The sequence below is a fragment of the Tachysurus fulvidraco genome, chromosome 7 (assembly GCF_022655615.1).
Source record: "Tachysurus fulvidraco isolate hzauxx_2018 chromosome 7, HZAU_PFXX_2.0, whole genome shotgun sequence".
In the NCBI taxonomy this organism is placed as follows: Eukaryota; Metazoa; Chordata; class Actinopteri; order Siluriformes; family Bagridae; genus Tachysurus; species Tachysurus fulvidraco.
This window is the reverse complement of record NC_062524.1, coordinates 12,195,708-12,206,302: the sequence shown is the minus strand read 5'-3', so window position 1 is coordinate 12,206,302 and position 10,595 is coordinate 12,195,708. Positions and strand designations below refer to the sequence as shown.

The window sequence follows — 10,595 nt, the reverse complement described above, 5'->3', positions numbered from 1 at the left end:
TGTATCTACTCAATACTTTTTTTGGAAGGATATGGAAAATTATATTAGAAAATTGGGTTGTGTGGTAGAAATTGGTATATGTGATGTGTTTTTATATTTTGAGGGAGATAATTGTATTATAATTGATTATGTATTCATTGTATTAGGAAAGTACCATATACACAAAATAAAGTGGGCCCTTTGTAAACCAAATCTGTCCCATTTTATGAATGATTTCAAGTTATACAGTAATCCTTTGGAAAAAGTAAAAAAACAAAAAAGCTCACAAAACATGTGATATTTTAAAAGAATTCAATTTTTTGTTTATTTGTTTCCTTTCTTTTCCTTTGTTGTATGGCATTGAACAAAATGTGTATTTTGTGTTTGTCTTTTCGCATTAATAATAATAATAATAATAATAATAATAATAATAATAATAATAATAATAATAATAATAAAAAAGCTTTCCAGATCTACTCTATTTAGGACATCAACCCCCCCCCCCCCCGTCATTTAATCTGGAATAATCAATATTATAAAATACAAAAATAAATCAATATTTTACAATAAAACTGTTTATTAAACATAATAAAATAAACTTAATAATAATAATAATAATAATGTACTACTACTACTACTACTACTACTACTACTACTAATAATAATAATAATAAAACATTATTTAAAATAATATATTGTTTATTTCACAACTGCTAAATTGTAAAGTGTATTTATTCTCCATATTCTGTGTTTATTAAAAAATGTAATATCCCAGTTTCTCCATGAGAATATAGATAGCATTGAATTTCATGCAATTTTTCAGATGTTTTTCTGAGATTGTTGCAAAGTAATATTTTAAACATTAAAAAAAATTAATTCTTTTGAAAGGTATTAATATTAAAGGCAGTAAATGTAGTAATGATTTTTTAAGGAATTTCATCGCTGTCCTGCTGTATTGAGAATATTCTTTGGAAAATGGTTTGGACTTATAATAACAAGTCACATTAACAATAAAATTAGTGAAGTAGTTATACACTTAATTTATCCAACAAACCAATTTTTCACAAATGTAAAAATATGTTTGTACATTCTGTAAAGTAAATACAGAATCTGCACCCTTTTAAAAAAATTTTTATTGTATATACACTAGGTTTTTTTTTGATTGATGCCGAATGTGTTTTTGGATTATTATGTGGAACAAAAATGAATATAAAGAAAAACTATGTTTTGTTTTTTTATGAGGAAAGTAAAATGGTGAAATGTCATATTTTTACTTTAAATCTTTTTATTTTATTTGGAAAGTTTCATATCCATAAATGTAAAGTGGTCTGAAAAGAATCCAAAAATTTTAAGCTGGAAATAAAAACCTATTTTGAAACTTTTAAAGGACTCACAAGCTGAAAACTATCAAAACTATGGACTTTTTCAAGGCTGTTAATTCCTCTTTTCTAAATTAATTGTATTGCTTGATACCCCTTATGTGTATTTTCCTTTTTCTTTCCTTTATGTTATGTTGCTATTCTAAGATTTGAATAATATGGCATTGCATTTTGTTATCTGTTATCATTTGTTATTGAAACAATAAAAAAAAAAACTCTATATAGGGTGATTTTTTTTATATATGTGTGTTATTTTGTTCTCTAAAAAGTAAACTATTGAATTACTTTTTAATGTTTATCACTTGTTTATTAATATAAACTCATTATTTCTGAAGCATCATGATGAAATGTTCCATGCTGTAACATTACTTTATTGTTAATTCAATGAGCTTGATTCATTTTATTTACCTTTACTTATTTCTTTATTAATTCATTTTTGTTGATAATTAGTGGTGTCATTATTTGTAATTACTTACATATGAAGTTTATTACACAGGTTATTTAGTCATAGCATGATATTTATTTAATTTATTTTTTATTTTTCTGGTTTTGCATTTTGTAGCCTAGCTCTTGGAACTAAAATTGGTTTTCAATAACAAATACAACGTATAAACAAACAAACAAATTGACTTTATGTAGAGATCTTTTTTTTAACTTTAACCTAAAAACGGTGCTTAAAAGGGCATTTATTTATTTATTTACTTATTTATTTATTTATATACATAAATATTTTGTTTGTTTGTTTATAGTTAAAGGGTTTTGAGTGAAAAAAGTGAATCTGCTTATTCTTTATTATGGGCTCTTAAAAGGGAGTGTATTTATTTATTTATAGGGATCCCTGTTTTGAGTGAAAAAAGGACCTCTGCTTGTTGTTTATCATGGCTTGTGGACTGGAGATGGCGATATTGCTTTTGGTGACACAGGTTTGTCCTCGTAGAAGAAAAAGACGACGCTCATAGATGAGACTGAAGTTTCCTGAACAGTAAACATCTTATTTTAGGAGATGAGTTACTGCAGGATTCCAGCTAATAGGACATGATCTTAACAGCAGATCTGAAGTCACACCAATAAACAGGTGGGATTTAAAAGGTTGGTTTGTTTCTGTCTGTTTGCAGCAGTCTTTCTTTTGGACGTAATAAACAGTGTTGGGTAGTTTGAAGAAATCTGGGTATTGACTACAGCAGAGGTATTCAACTAAAATTGAAAGAGGTCCAGTAAGAGAAAATGTCTTGAAGCGAAGGTCCGGAAGATCATAATGTCTAACTAGTTATTGTGATATTTATGTAGCCTAGTAGTTGTATCAACATCTGCAAGCAATCAATACCTGACTGTCAAACCAATAAAAATAAATAAATGTCAAACCAATATAAATTCAGTATAACGTTCTCTCATTAAATAAATAAAAGTAGCGCTACATTTCAATGTAAGAGAAAATAAATAAAATGTGAAAATTGTGTATGTTTGTTTAAATAAAGTGCTTAAATTTCTCTTTTATTTCTCAGAGAGAGAACTGAGCTCTAGCTTGGCTTGCCAGGATTTTAAACCTGGGCTTGAATGGAGTCAGGACCGCTCTCATACACATGTGGAGGTGCTCATTAGTGAGCCTGGAACCATATTTAGATTGGATTATGTTCATTGTAGAGAAAGCTGCCTCGCAGTTTTATTTAGAGCCAAACATGGTCAGGATGTATAGGGCAACTTTCCTCAGACCTGGGAAAGCTGTCTCAGGGACGCTGTCTTCAAATTTGAGTGGATATGTTTCTTCAAAACCTTTATGTTTTGTCTTATAATGGCGTTTCACATTGCCACTTTTAATACGTGCCCCGGTTTCTGAACATATGAGACACACTGGTTTAGTGTGAAGTGGGAAGTATGAACAGAAATGAGTCTGTCCATTCTGGCTTAAATGCTCTATTTTCGCTGTCCACTTTTCTTTTTTGGAGGACGGCATTTGTTCTTTATTCTCCCTTTCTCCGTCTCACTCGTCTGTTTCTCTCCCTTTCTCCGTCTCACTCGTCTGTTTCTCTCCCTTTCTCCGTCTCACTCGTCTGTTTCTCTCCCTTTCTCCGTCTCACTCGTCTGTTTCTCTCCCTTTCTCCGTCTCACTCGTCTGTTTCTCTCCCTTTGTTTTCTACATGTATCGCTAGCTTTCTTTTATGTGTAACACTTTAATTCTCTCTCATCTGCCTTTCACTGTTGAGTCGCATTGTTTACTTCAGGAATGCACAGACTTGAATGGCTGAGTGGTATCACGTGGGATGGCATAACTCGCATGCAATTGGTCTGTGCGTTTCCACTACCTTTACCTTAAAGATTGCAAAAGCTGCGTAGTAAAATAGAAGCGCCCCGTCAAGTTTTAAAGTTTTGTTTTGGCCGTAGGTCCGGGTCCGGATTGGTCAGCTTCTGGGTCCGGTCTACCCGTTAGTGACCTCTGAACTACAGTATAATTCTGTTTATAATTAAAAATTAGTTCATTAGTTAAAAAAAAAAAGAATCAGATGCTTTATATTTCTAGGTTATTCTGGATCAATTCACTTCTATATCAAATGTGTAAATCTGGTAAAACTTAATGGGCAAACCTAATTATATAAACTAATACAACATTAGACCATTACACTAGTACACTATTACACTAGTACACTAGTACACTATTACACTAGTACACTATTACACTAATACACTATTACACTATTCATTGTATACATTTATAGTTAATGATACATGACAACAGTCACAACATATTCAGATTAGAAATGATCATCTATTATCATTAATATGCTGCTCTTGTAGAACTTTTCTGTTCTTGAGTCATTTCTTAAAACTAACTAATAATGATTGTCCTATTTGCTTCCTGTAGTGTGATGGATAAAGTCATTAACTGTTTCAGTAAAAGGCCCGAGGCTGTATGGAGGCTGATCTGTTTTCCCTGGGCAGGTGGAGGCTCTATTCACTATGCACGCTGGGAAAGACTCCTTAACCAGTCCATCGAAGGTACTGAAGAAGTTTATTTATTAAATGTGCAACACATATATACAATAGATAGATAGATAGATAGATAGATAGATAGATAGATAGATAGATAGATAGATAGATAGATGTGTGTTTCAATCTTTTATGCACTTTGGTGAACTTCAGTTGTGTAAAATGTGCTCTAGAAAAATAAAAACTTGAAACCTGAGAGACGTTCAGTCTAATCGGACAAAAGAGTAGCTCGGTCTTACAGTGGAGCTTGACAGGGACCACAGTCTGCCACTGAACACACTCCTCTGCCACTGAACACACTCCACCGAACACACTCCTGACACTTATCAGCCAATCAAAAAAGAGGCTACACAATAGCCAATCAGAAAATAGCACAATTGTATCTGGGTAAGATTTAACGCAACAATGAACAATGAAGGGCGGACACGACTCCTCTGAACACACTCCACTGCCACTGAACATGCCTCTCTGACCACACTCCTCTGCCACTGAACACGCCTCTCTGTACACACTCCTCTGCCTCTGAACACACTCCACTTCCACTGAACAGAGTCCTCTGCCACTGAACACACTCCTGCCACTGAACATGCCGCTCTGAACACACTCCTCTGCCACCAAGCACACTCCTCTGAACACACTCCTTTGCCACTGAACACACTCCTTTGCCACTGAACACGCCTCTCTGAACACACTCCTCTGCCACCGAACACACTCCTCTGAACACACTCCTCTGCCACTGAACACACTCATCTGAACACACTCCTTTGCCACTGAACACGCCTCTCTGAACACACTCCTCTGCCTCTGAACACACTCCTGTCAATAATAATGAATGAATAATGTCCTTTCTACAGTCAGATACAGTCTGATAATTGTGTATTGATGAGGAGTAATTGTTGTAATTAAAGACCACATGGAATTGGCATCTTCTCTTCGAATCTGAAATCTTCATGATGCAGGTACAGTCTCTAGATGCCTCGGGATACTCTAGACTCACAGTCGGTGGAATGAAACAGCCGTTTTTTTTTTGGATTTAAGAAAGACATAGTCACTGAAGTTGAGTAAAGGAAATAGGCTGATTTGATGAATTATTGGTTAAAATAAAGTCATGTTTCTACTGTCACATCACCCAGTGTCTAATACCTCAAAATATCTGGACTCTAGTCTCTACTGTCAGGTCAATGCTCTGAGTTCAGATCAGCTTTATTATAATTATTTATATTGACATTATTTCCTGTCCAGTGTGACCCAAATGAGGATGAGGTTCACTTCTGAGTCTGGTTCCTCTCAAAATCAAAATGGTTCCTCATATCATCTCAGTGAGTTTTTCCTCGTCGCCGTCACCTCAGGCTTGATCATTAGGCATAAATGTTAGAGATATTTAGGGATAAATGTTGAGATAAAAACAAAAATTTAACTGAATAATTAAGCTGTTTTCTTGACTTTACATCATTCAGATACCCAGTTTACTGTTACCGCTTTGTAGACATCACACAATTCACCACTTACAGATCAACAGATCTACCTTTAAGACAGTAAAACACCACTCATCATACCACATGATACTCATTTCAGTAGAGATAGTGTGCTATGATGAGTGGTGACAAAGAAAGCTGTAACAGTAAACTGTCTTTCTAAAAGATGTTAAGTCAAGAGAACGGCTTAACTATGATAAAGCTGATCTGAACTCAGTGCACTGACCCGACAGTAGAGACTAGAGTCTAGAGTCTGGGTCTTTGGAGATATCAGACACTAGGTGATGTGATATGGGCGACGTCAGTGACTATGTCTTTCTTAAATCCAGAAAGACATAAACGAGGGCTGTTTCCTTCCACTGACTGTGAGTCTAGAGATTAGAAAATAAGATGATAAAATCTCATTGTTAGGGGAAGCTGGTGGAAGAATGAAAATCATCCGTCTGAAAAGAGACAGCACTATCAAAAAGGAAATGGAGGATAACTAAAGAAAGAGACCTTTAAAGACCACCAAAGATCTTTGAGGCAGGTCGAAAACTTTGTATGATGTTCAGAAATATTCTGACATTTTAGTTTATTTCTGTGTGAGTAAAATATTGATACTTGAGAGAGTATTTTTAGTGACAGATAATTACTTTCTCCTACTCTATGGTGCTATATGGTTTGTGAACATCTGACCATCAAAAAATGTTTCTGTATAGTCGGTAGTACACAGCAGTTTTGAATGACTCTGTGTGCTGTGGCTTTAGTTCACTGGAACTCAGAGACTCGAACCCTGTTCCATCATGACAATGCTCCTGTACACAAAGCACAGAGCTCCATGAAGACATGGAGTGTGAAGGTTGGAGTGAAGAACTCGAGTGTCCTGTACTGAGCCCTGACTCTGACTCAACACCACTGAACACCTTTGTGATGAACTGGAACACAGACTGAACCCCAGTCCTCCTCACTTTTATATAGTGTACCATAAGTGTGCAGAACTGCACTGTATGTGTTCTGTCATGAATGAAGTACCTGCCTCGTCCTCCGATCGCCAACAGAGGGAACAGTCTCCCAAGTATTAGCAGCTTCCGGACTACATTTTCCTGTTGTGTATTTTTCGGTTATTACTTTGTTTGTATTTCTACCTTACAATTCTCTGCCACCTGCCCTGACCCTTTGCCTGTTATATTGACCATGATTTCTGTCTACTCTGCATTGTTGTATTTGCCAAAGTCGACCCTAGCCTGTTGTACTGCGAGTATTCTAATAAAGCCTGCAAATGGATCCTCAGCCTTATGATGCTTCATTACATGTTCATTAAATAGGAATTTTCTTCCTGTGTGAATTTGCCAGCTCTTTTACACATTTTGGCTGCAGTGTATTCGGTTAGATTGCCTGGAAGGGAAAGTCGAGGAAGGGAACCCTTCTTCCAGAACATGCAGCAGATCCTCGATGAGGTCCTTGGGGTGCTTTTACCGGAGCTCAAGGAGAAACCGTTTGCTGTCTTTGGACACAGGTAGGTGAAGTTAATTAAAAGCTATGTGAGATTATTGGGTGTTTTATTTTTTGATTGTAAAAAAGAGAAATGTTTTATGAACTACGCAATGAATCACAACAGTTTATTTCATGCTTTGAGAATTTTCTCATCGTCATATGATCTAGATGAATATTTTTTGTGTGCGTTAGACATTCATGAGATACCAAATACACAGCTTTGATGTCATGATCTGTATTAATAGGTTGGTTTATTTGAGTTTTCCTACATTTTTAATGCTCTGTATATCTGTCTTCATTAAAATACTGACCTGTCTTCTTTCTCTAACTTCTCTCTGTGTCAGTTTTGGTGCCATGATAAGCTATGCTTTCACTGAATATGTGCAGAAGGTTTACAATCTCCAGCCTGTACACGTGTTTCTCTCTGGAGCCTCGGCACCTTACGTGAGTGTGACGTGATGATTGTGGTTCTTTTGCACACTTAATAAGTGTAAATCATACAAGCTTAGGTACAAAAGCTAGGAAAAGGCGTTGTGTTTTTTGTCATAAAATGAAACATTCAGAAGATTTAGAACACAATGCTATATATGTAGTATGTCCCTCATGGATGTGAACCTGGGGGTGGAGCGTAAAGGGTTCATTAGTGACTGGGGTCGTTCAAAAGGAAGTTCAAAGGTACTGATCTAAGCTTTAAGCGTTCGTGATCTAACGGTAAAGAGCTACTTTTTTTTAAAATGGAAAAATACCCCAAAGCAGCAGTAAAGTTTAGTAATGTTCAGTAGAAATCTTTTAACATACAGTTAATTTAACATTTTGAGTATATCTCAAAAACTACAAGGTGTATTTGAATAATTCTGGTACTTTCTGGAATATTACTAGATTATATTATTTATATATTACAGTATTGCCATTATACCATTAAAGTTGTTATTTTTGTGCTTTTAGTTTTGTGAGGTTAGGTCACAGTGTTCATCCTTATACCGGTGAAATCTGCAGGTTGTGTTTTTGTGTAATGGTCGATTGCTTGTGTCAGTTTTTGTGAGTGCACAGTTTTCCTTCTTCATTTAGCCGCTTTGTGTTGGAATTGTTTTGTTTAGGTGGAAATTTCAGTCTTTGTAGTCTTGTAGCTGAGCTTCTTCCTGTACTTCTGCTATGCTACATGTGTAGATACATTCAGGCTTTTATGCTTATGAACAGGATTAATCATTTCCGTCCTGGCTGGAAGGGGTTAATAGCTTGAGGTTTAGATCATGATATTTTCTTGAAATAATTGAAAGAAGAACCAAACAGCATCTACCGTTCTACTCATCAATGTGCTAGACATTTTTTACATATATAGACTAGTGAAAATGTGTAAACTGATAGTCAACAGTTCTCTTGTACAGTCTGAAATTAGATTGCAAAGTCCAAACAGAAGCCACCTGTCTGATGAAGAGTTCCTCCAGTGGATGATCTCCCTTGGAGGAACACCTCCTGAAATCCTGGCCAACCCTGAGGCACTGAAGCTCTTCCTGCCAGCCTTGAGATCAGATCTGAATGTAGTAGAGAACTACAGGTAAGTGGTTTAAACAAAAAGTCAGTGTTTGGTGTTAATGGAACAAAGCAGCATAGTTTACCCATTATAAGGAAATGGGTCGTTTTTCATAAAATAAATAAATAAAAATAATAAATCATAAGGCATAGCATGGCTCATTGGTGTTTATAGAATTATAGACTAATAAACTGTGTGTGTGTGTGTGTGTGTGTGTGTGTGTGTGTGAGACTTGCAGGTGCAGCAGACCAACATCTCCTTTCCTGTCATGTCCAGTTTCATGCTTTGATGGCAAAGAGGATTTGCAACATGACCTACAAGGTCAGAGGTGTAGCCGTGCAGCCTTATTATTCTGTGAATACTAAAGAGGAGCCAATACACTGCTTTAAAATTATATCTGCAAAATATCTGTCCGTCACCACCTCGTTCTACGTTATACACTAATCTTCTGACATATGACTGTCTGTTAGTTACATGATGTCATGATCATGCATCAGCATCATGATTATATTTATTTCCACTTATTCATTTCACACAAGGATGTTAAATGAGCTGACGATGACCGTTAGAAGGAAGAACTGAGATATACCAGGAGATCACCTTAAACAATTCTAGACATTTGTTAAGATGCAGTCAGTCAAGTCAGTCAGTATCTAAACGTTAACACATGTCTCAGAATATGTAGAAGAATTTGATTATTGCAAAGAGCTACATTATTACAGGCTCACAGGAAGACCTCCAGATGACATTCACTACTTATGGTGGTTAAAAGCTTTCAATTAGAACCGAATTTCTTAAAGGCTGATAAAGGAAACTGCATGTCAAATGAAGCTGGGCCTTAAACATGTCACAAGGTAAAACTCAGAGCCTCCTGTGACTGAATGAAGAACAAAATAGTGTTATCATCCATCTTAAAATGTTTATTTTTTTTTTACATGTTCTTATATCTTGTCTTACAGCATTCAAAGCCATGACCAGTGGAGATTTTACTGTACAGATGCTACCTGGATCACACTTCTACCTAAAAGACACAGCAAATGAGAAAGTTATACTGGACTACATCACCAAACATCTCGAGACAGCTGAGATGGCCTACTTGTAGAACACCTTCGGATGTAGTCGCTGCTTCTGGGGTTGTTGCACGACAAAGCGTTGCGCAACTGCATGAAAAGCATAAATTTAAATCCCTGAAATCCTATATTGCATATTTCTTAATGAGCATTAATTTATTCATTCATTACATCACCTTGATCAAATGAATTTGATTGACATCATTCCAGTAAAGGATGTTCTTCCAGTTAAGATCATTACCATATATTTGTTAACAAATGTTCTAAATAGTATTTCTTATATTACATTTTGTGTTGCTGAGAATCCGTTCAGGTTCTAAACATGTTAGCTGTGTTATTCATTTGTTCACAATTTATGATTTTCTTTCTGAAATGGACAAAAAAGATCGTGTGCGCAAATCAAGTTAAGTCAAGGTTTTTTTTACAAGGTTAATTATTAGCTAATAAGGTGCAGAAGGATTAACGTCCATCAGGGCTGTCACTTGTATGTTGAAATGATTAATAAGTTACTTAAAAGAGTAATTAAGGTCCTCACACAGGAGTGTCTTGAACTGGATCTCACCATTTTCCCTTCACTTTCAGAGAACCATAAGTGCTAATTTAACAAAATGTGTTAGAATCGTCTTATGTGACAACAGTTACACATAAATACATTTGCAGAATTAAAAATGCATTGTATTGTTTTAATTTTCTAGTAGTATAT

At 35.4% G+C, this 10,595-nt stretch overlaps 1 protein-coding gene across 4 annotated transcripts; it reads left to right on the top strand.

Moving 5' to 3' along the window:
- The first annotated feature begins 2,279 nt into the window (after nucleotides 1-2,279).
- On the top strand, nucleotides 2,280-10,561 carry olah (oleoyl-ACP hydrolase). Of its 4 annotated transcripts, none has more exons than XM_027143989.2 (7): nucleotides 2,280-2,433; nucleotides 4,216-4,349; nucleotides 7,151-7,313; nucleotides 7,636-7,735; nucleotides 8,677-8,846; nucleotides 9,061-9,143; nucleotides 9,782-10,561. In XM_027143989.2, the coding sequence occupies exons 2-7, from the start codon at nucleotides 4,220-4,222 to the stop codon at nucleotides 9,922-9,924; spliced, it is 789 nt and encodes a 262-aa protein (XP_026999790.1). In that variant the 5' UTR covers nucleotides 2,280-2,433; nucleotides 4,216-4,219; the 3' UTR covers nucleotides 9,925-10,561. The 4 variants fall into 4 exon arrangements, with proteins under 4 accessions (XP_026999790.1, XP_026999793.2, XP_026999792.1 ...); XM_027143992.2 differs by having other exon boundaries at nucleotides 9,053-9,143; XM_027143991.2 differs by having other exon boundaries at nucleotides 2,281-2,433; nucleotides 7,175-7,313.
- The last annotated feature ends 34 nt before the right edge of the window (nucleotides 10,562-10,595 follow it).

Bases quoted from the DNA above. Each gene is read 5' to 3' on its own strand.
- olah (XM_027143989.2), top strand. From the start codon at position 4,220: ATGGATAAAGTCATTAACTGTTTCAGTAAAAGGCCCGAGGCTGTATGG. The intron at 7,736-8,676 runs GTGAGTGTGACG...TCTCTTGTACAG, and splicing joins CTGGAGCCTCGGCACCTTAC to TCTGAAATTAGATTGCAAAG. The intron at 8,847-9,060 runs GTAAGTGGTTTA...TGAGACTTGCAG, and splicing joins AATGTAGTAGAGAACTACAG to GTGCAGCAGACCAACATCTC.